Source organism: Acanthopagrus latus, chromosome 15 (genome assembly GCF_904848185.1).
Source record: "Acanthopagrus latus isolate v.2019 chromosome 15, fAcaLat1.1, whole genome shotgun sequence".
Classification (NCBI taxonomy): domain Eukaryota; kingdom Metazoa; phylum Chordata; class Actinopteri; order Spariformes; family Sparidae; genus Acanthopagrus; species Acanthopagrus latus.
This window is the reverse complement of record NC_051053.1, coordinates 8,604,390-8,627,196: the sequence shown is the minus strand read 5'-3', so window position 1 is coordinate 8,627,196 and position 22,807 is coordinate 8,604,390. Positions and strand designations below refer to the sequence as shown.

General features: G+C 42.3%; 2 protein-coding genes across 10 annotated transcripts in view; one reads left to right on the top strand and one right to left on the bottom strand.

The window, feature by feature from the left end:
- Positions 1-1,498: 1,498 nt before the first annotated feature.
- si:dkey-103j14.5 (isoaspartyl peptidase/L-asparaginase) lies at positions 1,499-5,793 on the bottom strand. 2 transcript variants are annotated; one of them, XM_037122629.1, is made up of 7 exons: positions 5,665-5,793; positions 4,363-4,559; positions 3,817-3,959; positions 3,472-3,635; positions 2,606-2,724; positions 2,412-2,522; positions 1,499-2,311 (listed from the first exon to the last, which is right to left on the bottom strand). In XM_037122629.1, the coding sequence occupies exons 1-7, from the start codon at positions 5,709-5,711 to the stop codon at positions 2,103-2,105; spliced, it is 990 nt and encodes a 329-aa protein (XP_036978524.1). In that variant the 5' UTR covers positions 5,712-5,793; the 3' UTR covers positions 1,499-2,102. The 2 variants fall into 2 exon arrangements, with proteins under 2 accessions (XP_036978524.1, XP_036978525.1); XM_037122630.1 differs by lacking the exon at positions 5,665-5,793 and adding an exon at positions 5,559-5,620.
- A 3,851-nt stretch (positions 5,794-9,644) lies between these two features.
- The window catches only part of khdrbs2 (KH domain containing, RNA binding, signal transduction associated 2), an 80,704-nt gene continuing 67,541 nt past the window's right edge, over positions 9,645-22,807 (top strand). For 6 of the 8 annotated variants that reach the window (XR_005079139.1, XR_005079138.1, XR_005079137.1 and 3 more), the window contains exon 1: positions 9,645-10,387. Coding sequence is in view for 2 of the 8 variants with exons in the window: in XM_037122702.1 (XP_036978597.1) it covers positions 10,288-10,387 (100 nt within the window). In the remaining 6 variants the exon portion in view is untranslated. The remainder of the gene's footprint in view (positions 10,388-22,807) is intronic. The other 2 variants (XR_005079140.1, XM_037122704.1) reach the window with 2 other exon arrangements.

The following is a 22,807-nucleotide window of genomic DNA, read 5'->3' as shown; positions in this document are numbered from 1 at the left end:
GGCAAATCATACAACCAATGTAATGTAAAAGCTATCCCCTTAAACTTGTCTGTGTTTTACAACCAGTTGGCGACCCCTGGATGTTAAACCCTGACCCCCCCCTTAGGGGTCCCGACCGCCGGGATGAGAACCGATGTACTAAAATCTATAGTTCAGTTACCATGGCAAGTACCTAATTCTTTTAAATTCAGCTTCTTCAACTCAAACGCAGTGTCAACATTGTGTTGCTTAAGTTATGACAAACACAAATGTAATTTAACATTTTTTAAATGAAAGGTATGCAAAGTTGCATTCCAGTCCAGCAGGGCGTTATTGTGCTTTGAAAGATTAAAACCGGTCGCCTTCTCTGTCTCCAGTTAATGAAAGTGAAGAAACACCACGTCAGCCAGCCACCCAGAGCACCACCACAAATCTTTAATCGCAGCGAGTGCACATGATCGTCCTATCTAACTCTGATTCCGAATCAGCGAGAGTCTCTGGTCGAGCCGTTGTTTCAGATGAAGCAGCTGGCCAAATGAAGTGGAGGCTCATGAATGAGGCCGTTGTCATGTTAACAACCTCCTAACAGCCCATTGTCATTGAGGTGCTGGGAGAGAACTGAACACCAAACAACAGCAATGTTTGGTGAAAGAAAAAAAAAAAAGTCAGCTACATACATTATGTATTTCAATCAAAGCAACATGATGTAACTTTTTCTACCTCAAAATAACAGCTTCAGAATCATGTTGATGCCTCAGTGTGTTGTAACAGGGTCAATGGTGTCTCTGTCTCAGCCACTTTGCCCCCCGTCACTTGTTTTTGCACTTTGTAACTTCAGTGAGAGGGCAGGATCACAGCGCTACGTACGTGTTTACTTCAACATACAAGTTTTCAACATATAACACTGTTATGACTCAATGAGTTTTGTCTGTAGATAGCACCAACATTACGTCTAAAAAAACTTTGACAGAGCTGCGTTTTGTATTTATGGTGATTTGTACTCATTTTGCACTGCGAGGGGTGCCGAATCACGTGAAATGCCAATTTCTACATAATGCTGCTTTAAGAGCAAGTTTTTGTCGAATGACCAACCAATCAGAGAAAGCATTATTAAAATAGGAGGGTGACAGCTGGTTTCAGATCCCAGCCACTCACAAATGGTGTGTAGCAAAGACGGCAGCACTGAGACCAGTTGACTTCATCGTGTAGAGGGCCCAAGTCAAAAAAAAACACCAATCAGAGACAGTGGTCTTGCTTAATTCAAAGGCAATGAAAGTAACTGTATTAATAAAGCACATTTCAGTCCAGGTGGACAACCACGGAAGTTGCACCCACTCAGTAGTGTGTGAAACCAATGACGACAAATATAAATAATACAGCTGAAAAACATTTTAAAAAATGAAAAAATAATTACACAAAACCAGCAACCAACGAGCAAAAATTAATAGAATTTCATGTGAATTGATTGTCATTAATTGCAGCACCATCACATTTGAGAAATAACACATTTAAAACAATATATCTTGAATTTCTTTAATATTCATTGTAGTTGTATTGTCCAATTTCTGCACGTCTTTCAAAAACCAGACCTGCAGTTCATTGCTCTGCTCTTACACGTGTGAGCTGATCAACATGTCTTGTGAAACGCTTTGACATTAACTGGATCGGACGTGTGTGAGTTCACATGCAAATTAGAGAACTATTTGTGATGAGGAACACTTGGGGCATTGTAATTGTGAAGAAAAAAACCTACACAGAGTTAAACAGACTTAAGTGAAATAAATCAGATATTTAAGCACGAGCATATGGCACACAGTCTATCAAATGGTACGCTACCAAGACTTAGAAAGCCTTTGAAATACTTTATGTTTGTTATTAGACACCAATGGATATCCTCTAACATCCACCCTCTCCATCGGGTACAGTTTATGTTTCACTGTTCATATATAAAGTACATAGCTTTGATTAGAATGAGTATAACACTCCTTATTTCCATTTCTATAGAGACAACTTCAGCAAACGTCCATCAAGACAGCCCAAACAATCTAAACCAGAGTGAGTTAGTATAGGAAACAGATGGAAAACACAGGCTCAATGATGTGACTCATATCAAAACTGGACAGTTACTGCGACAACTGCTCTTTTAACCTTTCATCCGGGTCTAAACCATACCACAGGACATCCTGATCCACCGCCGCCCACGCCATCCGGTCCGTGGTGAACGTGGCTGCCCACTGTCCCGATGGAGACACCACGATAGAGCCTCCTGCACCGCGGACACGATCCGCCATGTACCGCAGAGACAGCTGGGAGGAGTCTGCTACAGATTTACCTGCGTGGGGAGGAAAGAAAGAAAAACCTGGCTGGATCCATAAGACTTTTCAGACAGAAGAGGAGACCTCGTCTTAATGCAGAGTTCGAAAGGGTGTTACCTTGTTCAACATGTGAAAGAATGAGTCTGGCCAACGTGACTTTAAGAATAGACTCCCCATGCCCGGTGCAAGACACGGCACCGCTGAGGTTGTCTGCGTATCCTCCGGCGCCTTAATCACAAGAAAGGATCTGCATTTTTTTTTCTGCATGCTGATGCTGACAGTGTAAATTGAGCTTTTGGAGGAAGTCGTACCAATGACAGGCGAGTCTCCCACCCTGCCGACCATTTTATTCCGGATCCCTCCAGTTGATGTTGCACATGCAACATTACCAGCGGTGTCCACGGCGACCGCCCCGACGGTATCATGAGCCCTAGAATGAGGGAGAAAAGTACTTCCACCATGAAATAAAAGCTGAATCCATTTTCAAAGAAAAACCCCATTCCTGCACATACTTACGGCATTCATTAATTTAAAAAAGTACCTGTCATGAGGAAGGAACTTCTAATGAAATAACACACTTCTCTCGATGAGTTAACGCAGGTATGATACGTGTGTGTGTGTGTGTGTGTGTGCTCGGACTGACTTCGTACTTTGGAACTGGATCTTTGGGAGATCTGATTCCCTGCGCCGTAAAAGAGACGAGGCAAGTGGCGTGCACGCTGCCCTCTACTCATCACGCAGAAGTCAAACGAGACAATGAGCTCTCTCAACTTGCAGGAAGAAGCATCAGCTCTAAAAGCTCTGCGCTAAACGTCAGAAGCTTCTGTACTGCAAATGAATTTGAGATCCAAGTCAGACACCCAAAGGGAGTCATCACATTTAATCAGAGTTAGTCTAATGGCGATCAGACCCACATTGGGATCCAATTAAAAAAAAAGAATTCACTTCATCTGGTTTGAAGACGACAAAAAAAGAAACATCCTATTTAGCATTTCTCAGATTCCTTCTGTAACTTTTCTTTTTTAAAAAAGCTTTTTTAAATACTGCACATTTTCCTCCCAGTGGGATCCAGAGATTTATTCCATTTCAGTGTATTCAGGCTGAAGAGATGCTGTGTAGAAGATTTAGTGCACCGTTAAGTCCAGACAGGAAGGGGCCAAACTCTGCAGCTACTTACCACTGAGTGTTAAAATCTTCATCCACTCCAGTGACGTAGGTCTTGTGCTTCTCCCATTCTTTCCTCTCATACTCGGTCAGCAGCGCGTCAGGGGGGACGGCCACCACGCCGATGCTCTCTGCAAACAGGTTTGCGCCTCTGCTCGTCAGCATGACGTGGGCAGTCTGACATTTTCCGTGGCAGCAAACATGCAAGAAGAAGTGACAACAGAAAATGCGATTCTTTGATAACTAACACTGATCTGTTCATTGCACAACAAAAATAAGCTGTATGCAACCAGAAACATTCATGAAGAGGATCCAGATCGGTGCCTCTCAACAGTCTCCAAATTCACATATCTCAGACCTTTTCCATCACTGCCCGTGCCAGTGACACGGGATTGGCGATGTTCTTCACCGAAGACACTGCACCACTGGCGAGTGTCCTTCCGTCCATGATGATGGCGTCCAGCTCCACCTCTCCGTCGGCATTTAGCGTCGCTCCGTGCCCTTCAATCAAAAGTCACCATCAGCTCAGACAAAAACAGTGGCCTGTAACCCTTCACTGACGCTGAGAAACTGAATGAACAGCAGGTGGCACAGCAGGTGGCATTTAATCACTATTTAACCCACAACTTGTGAGGGAAAACTTGGATTATGTTGATGGAGTGAATACAATATATATCTGGCAGGACAGACCAGTTTGAAGACATAATCTAACATGTGGATTAGATTATAGTGCAGACCAAATCCAGGGTTAATGGTGGATTATGAAGATGGGCCCCACAATCCGCCAGAAACCTGACCTCTGCTGACCCCCCTCACTCTGGATTCTGGATGAATGTTGGCATCACCGCCAGCAGATGGAGACAGAGCGCCACAGAATAAAAATTCTAAGCGGATTTGATAATACCTGCATTAAACACAGGGTTGTCTTCCAGAGCCCTCACAGCTGCTTCGACGGCATCCAGCGCACTCCCTCCTCTTTTCAGCACCGAGGACCCCTCACACGCCGCGGCCTTCACTCCATCGACAGACGCCTCGGCCAGCTGGTCCGGTATGGCCCAAGCCCCACCGTGCACGACCACGACCGCTGACATCTTTGAGCTCCTGCAGGAAACAGAACATGAAGTGTCACCAAAAAAAAAATAATATAGCTGAGGCAATGTTGGTTCACTAATGCCTACACAACATCTTCTCTGTGACTCTGAGGTCAAGTCACATGATAACAAGTCCACTACCACTTATTTGTAGGGCTCCATTTCGCGTAGAATCTGCATCAACTGAGAGAAATAAACAAAGGAAGAAACATTGCCCAACAATTCCGTAGGTAAACCCCCCTCTGCCATACTCAGAAAACCATTACCCCTTTTGTACGTTTGCTTTAGGTACAAGGATGTTAGTTTTTAATGGTAACGTTGTGCAAAATACATTTAAACTCAGATGTCACGCTTGAAAACACCCTCACAACTTCAAGCACAAGGTCGTGCGATATGACCGAAAGCTGCTGAATGGACCTTGAGATGAGGGATTGAGTCTGTGAGTCATTTACAGGTGATTGGTGAACATTCAACTTTTATCTAGGTGCATGTTTTTCATGCATGTTCATACTTGAGTTCCTTTTAGCAGTATTTTACTTGTCTTACTGTGTTCCTCACACATTAACACCCTGATCATTACCTGTCTTCTGTTCTTGTCAATAACCAGTTGATCATCCTTAATTTTACTTGTCGTTATCTTCCCATCTTCACTTCTTTTACCAAACATCTACTGGTCATAATAAACCCGTCCATAATAATACAATAGTAACACATACTTGATCTTTGAGTATGTGCATTGCTCTGTGTAACTCAGTGTAATATGGACATGCAGTATTTGTCTGAACTGAGTAATCAGTTGTGATATCATGCAGGTTAGACTTTTATTAAATCAACCATTCAACAGTTATCAACACTATTGTTGCCTCTAAGTCTTCTGCCATCTGCATTTGAGTGTGTTTACGTGTGCTGGATGATTTCTACAATAATCCGATGCAACTTTTCGGCAGATCCGAACATGTTTTTAAGGTGCTGATCTGACTCAAGACTTGACTGCAGAACACGTGCTCACCGGACAGACAGGTTATTCTCAACGGCAAGCAGCTCTCTGCCACACATGTGTTACAGCTGTTTGAATGAACAGGTGCTACTGTGAACTACCATGGTCTGCAGCTCACCTGTCCGGATCTTCGCGCTTCATCACGCGGGACGAACGCTCCGCCATGGTCACGTGATTTCGTGGTCTCTGTCAATAGTTTGGCTCCACTCGGTCCAGAAATAAAAGGCGCCCGCACGGTGATGTCAAGAGTAAGACAATAAAATAAGTTGGTTCCGGTGAAACCTTTCAAAGTAAAAGCCGCGTGAACTGATTTCACGAACAAGTAACTTTTTGGTGGTCATGAAACAGTCTCAGTTTCATACCAATGCCCCTGTCTAATTTTAAAATAGTTATTTCGGGTTGTATGTAGCATGTACCCTACCCTTTATTAACGTTTGTAGAGTTGTTTGTTGTGGATAGTTTTATTTTGAAGGCACTTATGGAATTGTGCTTAGCTTGACGAAGGCGGGGCTTAGAAGGAGCAAAATGAGGACAGAGTTTATTAATTGGCTGAGCAATCACAATGGACTTAGAGAAAGGAATTTAGCATAGCTTACAAAGTTATCAACAGCTTGAAGTTTTATGAAAATAAATTAGTAAACTCCCATATTCAAGTGGCACTCAGATTTGAGATGAATTGTTAAATAAAGGTAAAGATTGTTGATTTTGTTAATGATTGTTGATCTGAGTCTGGACCTTGAGGCAGCTAACGAAAACAGAGAGTCCATTCTTAAACATGTGGCAGAAGTTACAGAAAAGATGACTAATTAACCTGCAGTTGTGCTGGACCATGCAGTCTCTGTTTTATAAAACACTATGAAGGGTTTGTCTGCATCACATGAATGGAGCAGTGAAATGTGCACTGTTGGGCTTCGACCACTAGAGAGCTGCAAGAGTTCATGGAATCCAAGTAGAAATGCTTTGAGTAGTTTTGATACAGAGCATCTCAGTTTAAGTAGTCAGTCACAGTAATCTTTGTCCAAAGTGACATGCAGCAGTCCAGCAAACTCTCTGCACTGACAAACGGCCATTACGGTTTTGCTGTGCAGCTCCGGAAATGTTTGGTGGACTACGAAATTCCCCTCAACTTTCCATTGGCTTGGGGGTGAGGCAAAAATGACTGAACGTTCATAATTGGGCGAACTTATCCTTTAACACACATAGTCATGAGGCCACTATTAGTAACATGTAACATGTAACATCAACAGCATTATCAGCGTCACTGTCATGATTAATTTCACTCAATACATCAGTGAGGGATCAGCAAGCATGAAATGCAAAGACAGCTCTGCCCAACATGAGTTCATTATGGTCCCTTGTTCAAGGATATCGAGCAGAAAAATAAACCTGTGTCTCATTTTCAGAGAGAGATCAATCGTTAAAGAATAAAAAAAAAAAAATGAAAAGAAATGGCGAAGACATGCAGGTTAACGATCAATATCTGCCCCTTCCAGGCCTGTTTGGCATTTCAGAAATGAGCGGAGGTAGCAATTAACAAGATCTCTGATATCAAATAGGAATAATTATTGCACTCTAGGTACTTATTCAGATGTACAGAGGAAAAACAAGTCAATGAAATAGTGTGTAAACAACATTCTGGCCACTGAAAACTCACATGACACGATGTCTAAGTTTCCCAAACGAGTCATCTTTGAGAAGCCAGACGGGTCAAATGGCATTCTGGTTTCTTGCAACACCAATGTTAAATATAATTGAATTTGTTGTTATATTTCCCCTTTTGTACCAATGAAACAAAGACATTTTCATCACAAAAGAAAACTGAACCGTTTTAAAGTTATTCACTCGAACGTATGGAACTAACTTTAATATAACTTTCTAGGGAATCTTATTTTGAAAGGAAACTGCTTCAAAATGATAAGAACTTGCATGGTCCATGTAAGACATGTGCAGTCTTTTTATGTGTAGAGGAACAATATTAAAAGATAAAAGAAAATATTAGCCTTGTACAGACAAATATGTTTTTGTCTCATTAATGTAGATTTGAACAACAAATCATTTGGCCGAATTGGTGCACAGGAACATAAATAACACCCAAGTGAACACTCATTCAGCCAACACCAGTGTCTGCAGTCCCTCCACAGTCTTTATGATTCTGATCAGTGCAGTCAGAATGAGCTCTAAAGGTCAAGTGGAGCCCGAATTGGTCATTCACCAGCCTCTTGTGCACAAAACTAATTTGTGAGTAAGTAAAGCAGCCGGCCCGCTGCGCCGCAGAGAACTTCAGGATTCAAGTCCTATCAAAGCAGGCGGACCAGAGAAGCATTTATATGAGATGCAAATACATTTTTGACCCGCATACATCAGTTCAAAAGGATTTAATGAATCATTCACATGACATTAAAACTGCTTTCATGTGGTGATATATAATTTACTGTACAAGCAGGTGACTTGACCTCCTCGATTGCCTATTGGACAGGAAGTGGAAGTCTTTCATTACTATGGCTCTAACCACAGCTCTGCTCTTAAACTACATATCAGTCAACAAGGTAGGCCGCTTACTGCGTCAATGGACACTGCTCTGAACGGTCTCTACACTAAAGCTTTATAATAAATTATAATAGCGTTATATACAAAGCAAAAATTAAACATTTGAAAGGCAATCCTGTCTTTGACCATGTTTTATTGAGATTTAAACTCAATCACACTGGAAGGGGATCAAAAATCAATCAAGTAACAGAGTGTGGAAACAAATGAGAAAAACTAGCTTAGGTGAAATCCATTGGAAACAAGAACTGACAGCACTGAACACTTTTCAATACTTTTGAAACAAATGACATTTTCAGATAATAGTAAAATGACTCAAAACAAATTAAGACAATATATAATAACACAAGAACAGACACAAACACATACAATTATTAGTTTTTTTTTAATTAAAAGAAAAAGTAATAGTTTTAGCATTGTAGCATCAGTCAAAACCAGTGGAGTTCAAAATAAAAAAAAATAGTGTTCTACAAATACCTCTGGAGTTCCTCTGGGTAAATGTGAGACTTGGCCAGTGGTGAGATGGATATAAAATTTAACATCCCCCACTGAGTGATATATAAATGAAGTAAACCCGAAGCTTCATCAATCCCAAATACTATTTTATCTACTATTTTATTTATTTCTATCTTCGGACAGACAGCCAGGCCTTTTGCAATTTTAGGGCGTGACCACATGAGGTCTGTGAAACACCTTGGGTCTCATTGGATTTGCCTTCAACAGAGTGTTTCTCCTCATCTCGTCTTCCAGGTGGAACCCAAAATCATCCCGCCAGGATGTTTCATCATCGATATCGTGGTAACAAACATTTTTCTTCCTTAAAGCAGAAGCGTTCGGTTGTATATTCTCAAAGTGAATCATGTTCAGACCACTCTAATATGTTGGTATGGATTGGAAACAACTCCTAAGTTGTACACATCAAGTATGGAGCACCTTAAAAAGCCCTTCATGTTGTTTATTCTCATGGCACACTTTGATTTAGAATACACGATGTGATGAAAATTACAGCTTCATAAAGCGTTACATTATCCACATGTGCAACACCAGTGCATTATGCTCTCAGAGCCAACAGATCTGCAGAGGATGCCATGCCCACTGCCCTCCACTCAGTCCTCACACACCAACACTGCCACGTTCAGCACCATGGACAGCGACAATGAAGCCTTTCTGTGTTTTTCTGGCCCTCAGTCTTTACAGGTGGTGACCACACCATACATCTGAACACAGACAAGAGATAGTGAACTCTTGGGAATGCCAGGAGAAGCTTGCAAGCCACCATACTTTATGGTTTTCCTGGGTTGAGTCGAGGAAGTAATTGGATAAGGATTTTTTTTCTTTTTTCTTGGCGATAAGGCACTATTTCTTACTAGTATGGCACTAGTGATTTAGCTATAATGAAACTTTATCATATCAAAGTCAGTTATAATTCATGCTCCACTGATAGCCACTTAAAAAAAAAAAATCCCTGACTTCAAATGAAGTGGCCCACGTCTTTATAATGTACTCCTACAGGCCTGGTTGCAGCCACACAACACTGGCAGTGTTATCGTCAGTGTTTCCAGGATGTGTCTATTTTTTTTTTTTTTTTAGAATCTTCCTACTTTCTTTTTCTGCACCACGAGCTGCACAAAACCTCTCTCGGCGCGCCGACTGGACGTTGGAGTGATATAACCGAAAGCCCAGGCGAGCTTCAAACTTTTCTTTCATCCGTTTCCCCCCTCCGAGATCATCACCCAATTGGTATGCGCTCAGCGGGGAGCGTCTTTGTTTTCCAGCAGCAGCAGCAGCAGCAGCAGCAGCAGCAGCAGCAGCAGCCAGTCCCTGAATATGGCCAATAATGTTGCCGAGGGGCGGGGAGCAGCGCGCTCTGCAGACCCAGCGAGTCTGAGAGTCTGGCGGAGTGCCGAGGAGAGGCAGCAGGCAGCGGTGGCGGAGATGGGCTCACACCTCTGAATCACACCTACACCATCACCGTCGAGCATCTCGGAGACGTTATCTTTTTTTATTTTTTTTCTGGGCTTTTTCTTTCTTTTCTTTTTTTTTTACTGTGGCTTGCGGTGCTTTTAAAGACTGGTAAACTGAGGGGGAAAGAAAAGAAGCAGGAGCGGGATATAGGTTTACAGTTGCATTCCGACGCGCAGCACTCCTCCCCGTCGCCTCACCTGCACGGCCGGTGAAGAGGTCCGCTGTGGCGACCATGCATCCAGACAGGCACTTACCTGAACTGGTGGCGGAGAAAAACAGCCTGGACCCCTCCTTTGTGCATGCGGTGCGCCTGCTTGCAGAAGGTAAATCAGGTATTGTTCATTTTTAATTTAATTTAATTTAATTTAATTTTTTAACCTACTCTTCTACGCTTTGCGCACGAGAACACCCTTCGCATTGCATCCGGGGGAAGCGCGGTGGCCCCCCGATGTGAGATTGTTTGAACACACTGCCCTTGGCTCTTTTTTTAGTGTTTGCCTGATTGCAGTGAATCTGCTGTGCGTTAGATGGAGAAAGCTGCTGTTTGGCTCCAGTGCTGAACTTTTTTTTTTTTCCTCCTCCACCCAGAGAAGAGACAGAAAGTGAACTAGGTGTGAAGTCAGAGAGTTTGTACCTCTTGTATTCTAACCAGCTGACCTCCAAGGTCAGGTTAGCTGGCACATGGGCACCCTGAATGGCACCCAGTTGCCTTAATTGCGTAATGACTGGATTTAAACTGGGCTGCTGCCATTAAGAGAATGTTCAAACTTGGCAATGTGATCATGGGTTCATGGGGCCAGAAAACAAGCTGCATGTTGTCAGAAAAGGACTTCTGCAATCCACCTTGAGGAAAACCTGCGTGCACGGACCAAATGTCCCCATCAGACTGATGCTTGTAAAGTACCTTCACGCATCACCACTTACAATAACTGATAACTGTCATCAAGGTCACAGAAGGGACTTGATGCCACTGAGACAGATGTTCCACAGTCTCTCCTCTGACTTAATGTAACGCTTTGTCTAACAGGGCAGCATAATCAGATTTAGCCGGCAGCATATCAAGTACTTCTTCATACTGCAGGTAGCCTTGGTCTCATTCACATGCTGCTGAGAATGTGTCACTTTTGATAGGAACTAATCACCGCAAAGCAAACACAAGAACTCTGCTCGGCTCACCCGCTCCGCAGATGTAACTTTTGCATTTAGCCAGAGCAAATGGAGACAGCGGGCTCCCTCACGCTCTGGTGAAAATAGAATATACAGCGGCTGGATCAGGGTCGACCATCAGCTGACACAGATTGAGATTATTAGAAATGAATGAGATGGCTAACCAATATCTGGAAAGAAATACATTTTTGCACTAAAGATAAACATCTCAGTGTAAAAATGTGAAATTAGCAGTGATGGACCAGAAGTACAGTTTTGTATTTGTAGCAGTATTGTATTTAGACATACTGTTGAGGTGCTTTACTTCAGGATTTAATTTTTCTGCTACTTATTACCGCCACTATACAATTATTTGATCATTTTAGTAACTTTGCAGATTCAGATTATTCCGTGTCATCAGGTTATTCATTGTGACTAAGCATGGGCCAATATCAAAATGTCATTATAACCAACACAGGGCTGTACATCAGGAGGCTGTATAGCTTTTTCATGTGAGGGTATGTATTCATGGCTCATTATTGCAACTGGACGTGCTTCAGTTTCTTGAAGATGTTTCACTTCTCATCCAAGACCCAACCAGCCTTCACGTTGTTAGGACTGGCTGAGCCGCAATCAACTTGTTGCGTTTTATCAAGATCCGCAATAAAATCATTTATCGTTCCACCCCTACTTGTCGCGTGTGACTAATAAGATAGTGTTGTATGTGGGATACAGAGTAAGACCACAGAGGGGTGACCAAAGACAGAAAGAGCACGCTGCGTCCGAACCAAAGCAGCAAAAAAATCACAGATGCAGATGATCGGAAAAAATATCAGCCCTGATTATTTGCCAGGCCAATCTGTCTGTCCCTGTGGTGAATGGATGATACAATATATTTATCTTCTAGCTTCATAGACCCTGAGATGTTCGGCCCACACAGACTTATAGTTCACTTAGATTATTTACAGAGGCATGCGAAAACACACAGGAAAACACTTGGCGCTGCGTCCTTGTATGTAAACACTGTTTACATTACACAAGCGTGCTTTCCTATGTGGGCTGTACAGAAAAATCTCAGTTCAGCGAAACTTAAAGGGGCTCTGCATGTTTTAATCTCTTTTTTATCTGTCATATGTGAGCGGATTGTAACACAACGTAACAAAAAATATTAGACCTTCCCCGTCTCTTTCGTTGGTCTATACAAGCACTTGGAAGGTTTGTTCACGTTGTTTGAAGTGTCTGGACTGTGGATTTCTCAGTGAAGGACTCTGGTTGTCCAAAGGATTGAGACTTTATGCTTGCTCTCGAGTGCCTCGTCTCAGTGAATCTCTCCGCTCCGTTGGCAGAGAGCAACAGACGCTAACGTTAGTACAGAAGTCTTCAAATCTGCTGATCTAAACTGACGACCAGCTTCTGGCACAACACAGACGTTCCACTGATGTTCCACCAATGAAACACTGATTTTATATATATATTAATCTGTCATTTTCAAATTATAGAGTCTTAAACAACATTACCATGTCATTGTGGGTAGAGTGGGTCGTGTAGCAATCGGAAGGTCACTGATTCGAATCCCGGCTCCCCCCAGCTGCATGTCGACGTGTCCTTGAGCAAGACACTGAACCCCAAACTGCTCCTGATGAGCAGTCGGCGCCTTGCACGGCAGCCTCCGCCATCTGTGTATGAATGTGCGTGTAAGTGGGTGAATGTGGCAAGTGTTGTGAAGCGGCTTTGAGCGGTCAGTAGACTGGAAAAGCGCAAACAAAAATGCAGGACCATTCACCATTTACCAGGCAACATCTGACCCCATCGATTTAAGTCAGTAATTATGTGCCAACTTTAAATGCTACCGTCCCTCCTCCAACTGTTTTTCAACTTGTTCCTTAAAAGAAGTGAAGCCAGGCTGTGCGTAGGATTAATAAACCCAGGTTGGACAGGGTGTTTGTGCTTTGGTGCCTCTTGCCCCTTGAGCTCTCCCTTTCCTTTTGAAATGTGTTGATGAGACACCTGACTGTCGCGCTCTTGTCGCTAACTATGATGCAGAAGGGATCATCTGTCACCCAGTGCACTTTGCCAAATTTACTCAGGGCTGACTCACATAGCCGGGATACAACTGAGGAGTCTTGTCTTCATCGCGTCCGCCCCAGTGAACAACAGTTAACATGTTATAATGGAGTTATGGATTCAGTCACTTAGAGAAATTTTTGTTAATTTATGTATACGTCATTAAGTTAAAGCAGTGTTTGTGAATTAATCACAGATGCACTTGCAGTTCCCTATAATATACAACATTACCACTACAATGCAGCATAATAGTGCACACAATAACACAATATACAACAATGCACAATAGGCTGTACTAAAATAGCGTCTGTTACCCTGAAAAGAATCCAGTTTGCAAGGTCAATAGAAAATGTGTCATGAGCAATTGTTTACAATCAGTATATTAAACTGTCAGTTCAGCTTGCGGTGTCAACTCTGAAAATGTCCAATACAGTCAGCCTTGGGCAGCCTGTGAAATAATGTTCATAATTTCCCCGCCAGTTGTTATCGTTTTTGTCAGTCTCGGCCTCATGGATAATGCAGAATCGCGCATATCGGCGGACAACAGGATAAAGTGTGTGTACAGATTTGTAGATCCACCGCCATTCATCACTGAAACAGAAAAAAAAGCATGTAATCCTGCATTATTCACATCATGCACAATGAACAGCAGAACATGGATTTACCATGGTCTCAGTTAACAGCGGCGTATTTATGAAATGAATTACTTATCTGTGCAAATGATGTTGCCTCTGAAGTAATTTGTCTTTCTTTGAGCAGATTTAAAGCTGTTTGGGACAAAGCTCTTCCAGCGGGTGGGTGGGGATAAATCTCTCCCAGAGTCGAGTGTGAGCTTTGTGTTTTCTTTAATATTGAGGGAAGTAATAAAAAAAAAAGAGTATGATTAATGGAATAACTTAGTATTCTGTACAATCAATACGACATGTATTACACTTTGTCGACCCAGTTTCCACCAAAACCTGAACGAAGTCATTTTATTTCAGTGTAGCATGAGCCTAAGGTTGGTGCAGATTGACAGATAAAAGCCAGCTCCTTTATGGCTTGCTCTTAAATTTGCCTGCTTTGACAAAAAAAAGAAAAAAGAAAAAAACAGTGTCATTATTTTTTAAGTGGGTTGAACTCAGATTCAAGAAATGGAAGCCTTCAGTGGCACCCTGTGGTTTCCTTTGCAAAGGCTCGCCTACACCCCATGTTGCGCCATCTTGCCATGGAAACCACTGGGACCCCTAATAAAAGAGAAGCACACGGGGAGGCAGGAGTGACACGTTTGACGGACAGGGAGAAGAACATGTGCTGCGTTTCCATTTTTAGGATAATGGGGACACTTCTGCGCATTTTTGGGAACAAAAAGCACATCTAGTTTACATTGTCACTGAGCATTTTGACAGGGCATATGATATCTCAAATGCCTTGCTGTGTTGCTTGCCACAGTGACAACACAGGAAGATCTGTGTGAGATTTGTCTCTGAATAAAAGATGAGTATAGATATGGAGGAGGACCAACACCATGAATCAGGACAAGTTGAACATAGTATGAGGCGTGTCTTAAAATGGGAAACAGCACGTTATCTGAGCTCACGGCACCCTTTAATCCACAGCGGTTTTGAGTTTTGTACTTTAAAGGAGACATATTATACTAATTTCCAGGTTAATTATTTTATTTTTGGTCACTGCTAGAATAGGTTTACATGCGCTAATGCTAAAAAAAACACACAATTTCCCTCACACTGTTCAGTGCTGCAGCAGTCTATCTGAAACACTTTGTTTTAGCTCCTGTCTCTTTAAGGCCCCCTCTCCTGAATACCCCTTTGTCTCCTCTGATTGGTCAGCTCACACATGCCTGACTCAGTATCGCTAAAGACAACAGAGCAGCTGTGTTGAATCAATTCTTATGTGCCAACCTTTATTACGCAAATGTGTGACTGTGACATCACAAGTCAGTTAAAGGTGGGACTACTGATGAGGGGTTTCAGGAGCAGTGGTTTCTGTGGGAGAGAGGAGCTTCTGTTGGTGTGGACTTTGACCTTTTTAACTTTAATTTTTTGTTTTGTTTTTTCTTAAGCACTTTTTGGTATTTATGGCTTTATTGACAGGACAGTTCAGAGGAAACAGGATGAGCGAGAGGGGGGGTGACACGCAGCAGGTCGGACTCGAACCCTGGGCCACTGCAGCGAGTAAAGGGCCTCTGTACATGGGTTGCCTGCTCCACCAACTGAGCTAACATGCGCCACCCTTTCAAGTTTTTTTTTCACATGCACAAGGACCTATAAAACACTGAAGGAGATTGGGAAAAAAAAACATAACAGGTCTCCATTAATATCTCCTTGTGTTTAGCCATTCTTCTGTTTCAAGTTTCCACACGAGCACTGAGCTGCACTTTCTTGTGGTTCAAATCAAATCAGTTCTATTTATAAAGCCCATCACATTGCCTCAGTGGGCTTGCTCGGTGGTTCTCATGTGTGCACGCAGAAATAGATACGGTAAGAAAGCGGTAAAGTAACCAGCTGTTAATAACAGCGTTGGTCAGTTTCTGCTTGCAAACACTGCATATGTAAGAGGCACAAACTATAGGCTGATTAAAATGCTCAATCAATTCGGGTCTTTGAAATGCGAGGCTCTGGCCGCATACTGGGCACTGACCCTTAGACTTTAATTACAATTAATCAGACAAAACATGAACCTGTGCAACTGTTAAGCCTTAGTTTCAGTCGGCTGCTAATGGCGACCGGTAATTATTACAGACTCAGATGGTGAGCCTCAATGTGTGACTGTTGGTGAGATATAAATCTAACTCTGTACTTTGAATATGAGAGTGTTATTGCAAGTAGAGTCGCTGAATGCAGTCAGTTGTAGGAGTGCGCAAAACAAAGACTCAGCTTAGTCACAAAATATAACTTCTATTAAAAAGACGCGTGTTACATTCTTCCAATTGATTTTGGTAATGCTTCACCACAGCGCGGAGTTCTCTCTCTCAAAGAATTGATTCTCATTTAATCTCTCTCTTTCCCTCCTGTTAATAAATTGTTGCGCACATTTTTCGGCGTCTCCATTATGGCTCGGTATCCAGCAGTGACCCGGCTCACAGCGACAGATAAACACCACCCCGTGTGGTATGACCTATCAAAAGGACACAAAAATTACATTTCGGGGAAAGTGAGACATTGCATTACATTTTCGGCATTTAGCCGACACTCTTATCAAGAGCGACTTACAATGAGCGCACGGGTCGAATAAGATTAAATTCCAAGGTCGCGAATCATTTCAGGCAACAGAAAATGAGTGGATGAGCCGCTGCACTCAGACAATAGATATCAGATTATGTTACTGCGCCTCTTGAATGTTCACATATAACAGTGGAGTTAAGTGATAGAGCAAAAAAGAGACACAAATCTGGGGAAAGCGCAAGATGAACTGTGGCATCAGGTGTAAAGGACAGAAGCTGAATTACTGTCTTTATGATGCAAATGATACAAGTCCTCTCCTCATACTTTGGCGAAACTGGAATGTGTTCGCTAAATCACTTTCAATCCACCTGTAAGTGACAGCACTGAAGTGTCTGCCAACTACAGCCATCACAGCTCCACACAGAATGATTTTTTTTTAAAATCAGCACATGCTGATAGAGGCTAATGTGCTGTTTCATCCGACATACCAGTGATTATATCTGCACAAAAGTGCCGCTGGGAGCAGGATGCAAAGTGAACACGATCAGGACTGAAAGAAAGAGATGTACATCGATCAATCAGATGGTTAGTCGTCGCAGATTTGTCTCATTCTTGCTGAAAATTGGCACCTAACGCAGCAGCCCAGATGCCAGGATGTGATGTTGGCAGCTAATGTAAGTGCGAACCACCGATACATTCACTTCTGTGCATGTCACAGGCTAGGTTTATAGTGACATTTCAGCAAAATCTGTCATACCTTGTTTATGACCTGACTGTCACATAGGGAGGCAGAGGGGATTGTAGTGGAGTTATAAGCAAGCAGGCCGCCAATCATTTAACCGCAGTAGGAGGCAGTTTTTCAACACCTGTAGGTGTGAAAGCACCGGAGATACAGAGACCTCAGGATCGATTTCCAGCTGTGTTTGTGATGACAAAACAGGTATTTTAAGCCAAAACATGATATTTTCGTAAACCATACCAAGTTGTTTTTGTAACCAGACCATAATCACAGTATTATCACTAGATAAAACTGAAAATTCAACCTGAAGAAAAGAAATGAAAAGTTTCAGCATGTTTGTGGTTCACAGAAGACTATATTTTCAGCATTTATTCTGCAGGTTGGTTTGAACACAGGACTTCAGTTAAAAACAGATGATCCATGCTGTCTTTCCTGTTGGATATTAAAAGACAGTGTCTGACAAAAATTCTCACCTATATCCCCTGGACTTTTACAAAAAGGACCCAAACGCTAAAAACCAAGGCAGGCAGGTAAAAAAAAAATCAGAAAGTGAGCTCTAATGAAGCCTGCAGTGCAGAAAAGCAAAGGCAGGCAACGAAACAGGTGAAGCAATGGGAACTCAAGCAGGATTGCAAAAATACCAGTGTGGAAAAAAAGAGAGGAGCAAACACAGTAACACCAGGAACAAAACAGACGAACTGACACGAGATGGAACCGACAAGGGGTGCATCTCATTCCTCTTATTTGTCACCTCGTCGTTAGAATTGGAAGTCGATCCTGTCTGCCGTCTTGCAGGCCGTCCCAGAGCTCTTATTTGTGCTGCGATGATCGAGGATCGAGGAGCGATCTCTGAGGAGCGATGAGCGAGGACACACGAGAGCAGCTTTCATGGAAGTCTTTTTACTGGCGCTCCCCTTAGTGGAAATCGGTTATTGATTGGACACTGCAGCCGATCTGACTGATCCGATACATCACACCATGACCCAAGTTTCAAACCGGGATGAAGACAGACAACCGATTAAACTCCCAGTGTAACTCCAAGTTTTATATTTTGTTTGTTTTCTAATTCACCACCAAATTAAAAATGTGTCAGAACAGAAGGACCGCAAACACATTTCTCCATTTATTAGAAACCACTTTCTTTATTAGAAACACGGGAGGCTGATTGATTATTCTCAAATGTTGGGTTTGATATGTTGCGTCCTTTCATTTTCCCCATAAACATATTTCAAAAGACACCACAATCATATCCTTCCATATTAAATTATGATTTCACAAATCTGAATATCAATGAATAGAGAGGCAAATGATGAATAGATCATACAAACGCATTCCACCAGATGAGATGGTTCCTGTGCCTCTGAGCAGACACAGTACACAGTATAAATACAGACTGCAGCCTGTTATTCATGCGCAGCTGTTTGTTAAACAGGTAACGGACAGAAAATCACAGGCACGGTTTGAACTTAAAGACTCCTGAGGAAGTTTAGTTTGTGTAGAACAGAAGCTTTGTTTGCACGAAAAGCATCATGCCTCGACTAATAGGCCTGATGAGTGATAAAACTGCAAGATTGAACAGGAACTGAACTCGCTCAAACCACAAAACCAGACAGCAAAGCAGATGCAGATCCAGCTGTTGGAGTTTTTCCAGAGATCAGCCTGTGGGAAAAAAAGTGATCATTCGGCAAAAGTGTTTGCCATCCACTTTAAAGATATTCAAACTTGTAAAACTGGTGATAATCTAGAGCACAGACAGCAGCTGAAATATAGCAGACATGAGGATAATTGCGAAAGATTTATTTGAACCCACCCATGAATCTAGTTAATCAGTCTAATTTCCAAGTGTAGGCCTATACTATATTCCCTATAACTTCAATCATGTAAATGTCTGCACTGATTACACTATAAAGTGCAAAGACACGTTCACTTTTATCACCGTAGTGCTGTGATGTCTCCATGGACACTGCAGAGGAGCTGTAGATTGGGTGGACCGGGTCATGAAAATAAACATTGTGATTAATATCAGATGAGCTGCCAGTGGGTGTGATAAAACATCTCATTAATGTGGAAAAATTAAATTACCTGCACGATAAGAAATGATATAAATACATCTCTCCGCTAACAGAGCTGTGGGCAATTACGCACGTGGCACCATCAGTTTAACTGTATTGATTATGTAAATGTCTCGAATGTCAGCTGATCCAGCTGTGATGGCCTGCAGGCGTCATCAGAAACGGATGACTAATTTCTCTTATAAAATATTACCTTGTTCCCTCGTGCCTCTCCACGAATCCCTGGTGGGAGGGACTTACATGCAATTAAAAGATGCAAGTGAGGTAAACGAGGATGCAATTTAGAGAAATGAGAAGTTATTAACTAATTCTAATTAACTAAATTAACAGGAAGAAGGAGGGAAAAAGACAAAGACCGGAAGTGTACAGTAAAACGTGACACACAAGGAAATGACCCAAGCTGTGACACACTTACCTACCCCTATGATAAAGCATATTTGTTAAATTGCAGCTTCCGACTCAGAACCGGTTCCAGCTGATCAGTCCCATTGAAATTGTACGCCTCCAACGTTATCAATTCTTCCTAATGATTTTCTCATTTCCCTGCCTTCAAGAGGTTTTGGGGTTTTCCTGAAATTTTGCGTTGCGGTACATTTGCGTCACACTCTCACAGCATCATGGAGAGGAGGAGGCGATCTAAAGTCTGGCTGCATTTCACCGAACAAGATGAGAATTCTGCTGTGTATAATCAGTGCAATGCTGTAATATCGTGTAACATGCTAAAATCTTTGTCTGCCCAGCACGGAATTAAGTACCAAAAATGTCATGTGTTCGACCGCCTGCGTACGAGTGCTAAATTAACACTCGTACGCAGGCGATCAAACTAATTTATTTAGACTATATTTTCTTTCTACACTATATCTTGTCAAGGTGTTGTTCAGTATGTTTGAGTTGAATATGCTTATGTTCTGCACAGTCTTGTGCAGACATAATTTGTGGAAAAAATAAAATGGCTGCTTTTGGTGCAGAAGACTGTGTCCTTTTTTGCCACTCAATGAACTACTCAGGAATCAATATGAGAATTGATAAGGAATTGGATTGATAGGCAGAATCGACAATGGCATGGATATTGATAAAAAAAAACTTATCAATTTCCACCCCTATTGCAGCTGTATGTGTGTTGAAGTCACACCTATATGAAAATAAAATAATGGTTTTGTTGGATGTTTTCCGTCCTTCCTGGCTTGTAAGTAGTTCTAATAAATACACAATTATTGAAAAACCATCATGATTAAAATGACTATGATTTGCCTGCTTTTTTAATATGTAATTTGCTTGAAAAGTAATTACTTTTACACTTCGCTTTCCTTGGAGATTTAATACTTTTGTCAACGTGTCAGCGGCTAAATGCAATTTGCTTCGGCGCTGCTCAGTTGAAAAAAAAAAAAAAAAGAAAGAAAATCCCACAGAAACATCATGTGGCCAATCATATTACCAGCCCCTGTGCCTTTAGATTCATCAGTCCATGGTGACAAAAGACAAAGCTGAGTGCACAGCGCGTGATGCAGATCCACCCTGCCAGGCGGAGTGCTATTTCTTCCGCTCTCCAATGTGAACAAGCAATCAGTTATTGCAGAATTCAATAGGTAGAAGAAATCAATGAATAATTTAGCCATCTAAAGGCTAATGGCAGTACTCAGCAAAGCCTTTGTATTTTTGACTTCTTACTGCAATTGCTTTAAATGCCTACAGTGCAATCAAGCAGATGAAGTAGTAATCACTCAATTCAGCATTGAGTCACCACGATTGGGATAAGAAAATCGTGACTCTAAACTCACAGCATTCGGTTAATTCAAAGGGGCCAAGTGGCATTATTATGCTTATGTTCAGGCCTATCATTTTGTTTTGGGTTACTGCTAGGATAGGTTAACATGCTTTAGTGCTCACAAAACGCTAATGAGCACTGCCTCCAGATCCATCTGAAATGCTCGTTTAAGCTCCTGTCTCTTTAAGGTTGCCCCCCCTCCCAAATACTATGCCTCTCTGATTGGTCAGCTCACACACGCCTGACCCAGCACCGCTAACAACAACAGAGCAGCTGCACTAAATGAATTCTCATGCGCCAAACCAGCTGCTAGGCACCAATTAAGTGACATGGTGACACGGTGTGATGTCACATAATGTCACAGAATTATAGGCGAGACTACTGATGAGGCGTTCCAGGAGCAGCGTTTTTTGTGGGAAAGGGGAGCTTCTTTGGTGTGGACTTTGGCCTTTTTAACTTCCAATATATATCTTTCATGCACAGGAACCTATACAAAACACTGACATAGAGGAAAAAACTAAAAACACGATAGTTCTCCTTTTTAGGGGTTTTATTGAAGGCTTACAACAAACAAGTGGATAAACGCTGTTATAACACAGTCTGAATTACAAGCTGAGAGTCCAAACGTTTGCTTTCTAGCAATTTCCTATTTGCAGTTCCTCTTTTCTGCTCATCCATCACTTTGCAGGCTATTCAGGGTTTTCCAGCCTTTTAGCCAGCTTTGCAAAATAAAAGGTGAGCAGAGTCAAAAAAAAAGAAGAGAGAGATGGGAAGGTTGCTTACTGTGTGCTTTATTTGTCTACACAGAGCACATGTCAGATTCCAGGACAGTCTGCTCTGTTGGGCGCGATGAGCTTCATCTTTCCGCCCTGTTTTTATCTCATCAAATTCCCCGCGTGGCGTGACAGCTTGATGATGTGAGGATTAATCAAACCAGTGTTGGAAGGAATGAATTTTGATTGGATTCATTTCAGTGGACTGTTTTATCACTGGATGTCTGTTTGAGTGTGCAAGTTTTCTCTGGATCCACGTTTCTCTGTTGACCCATCAGAACCCCCCCCCCCCGCCAGCAGTTTAGCAAAAGACAATTTGATCTCACCAACACCGTCTTCTTCGAGTCGAAAGCACACACATTTTACAAGCAGCTCCACTTCAGCAGTACAACAAACTGCATGCTTTAGTCACGTGGACTGTGAGGCAAACACCAGCTGAAATCCAATAAAAGCCACGATGTGAGGATAAACAGCCGAGCAGTAAACATATCATCTCCAACAAAAGACGAGGCTCCCGTCCGCTTTTGCTCTTATTGAACAGCACACATGCTTCTTTACACTGATAGTAGCTCAGACATTCATTGGTGGTCTTCTTAGCAGAGTATAGAGCTTCCAGTGACTTTTAAATAGGTGGAATTCAAAGTGCAGTCCATCACATAGTGTATTCATGACATGTATGTATGATGTAGCAACTGTTCCCTTCCTGGCTTTCAAAAAAAACTGAACTCACCAACATGTTTCAAATTAAGGTCGGGATTGGGAGGGTTGGTTAAGATCAAATCAAATCAAAATCAAATCAAGGCCAAGCCCAGGGTATGATGATCCAGATCTGTCAATATGTGAAGCAGCAGGAGCCAGGAGAGGGAGATGTTCCCGGGGCCTGTGGTCCATCAGGAGGGAGGCTGAATGAAAAGAGGGGAGGAGGAGTAGGAGGAGGAGGAGGAGGAGGAGGAAGCTATGGAGAGTAGACAGCGAGAGAGCGAAACAGCCTTGTGGGTTGTGGGAACAGAAAAACAAAGACAAAGTTAG

Excerpts from the sequence above, each read along its gene's own strand:
- si:dkey-103j14.5 (XM_037122629.1), bottom strand. The coding sequence starts at position 5,711 with ATGGCGGAGCGTTCGTCCCGCGTGATGAAGCGCGAAGATCCGGACAG. Across the intron at positions 3,636-3,816 it reads CACGGGCAGTGATGGAAAAG|ACTGCCCACGTCATGCTGAC; the intron begins GTCTGAGATATG and ends GGAAAATGTCAG. Across the intron at positions 2,523-2,605 it reads GGGAGACTCGCCTGTCATTG|GCGCCGGAGGATACGCAGAC; the intron begins GTACGACTTCCT and ends CTTGTGATTAAG.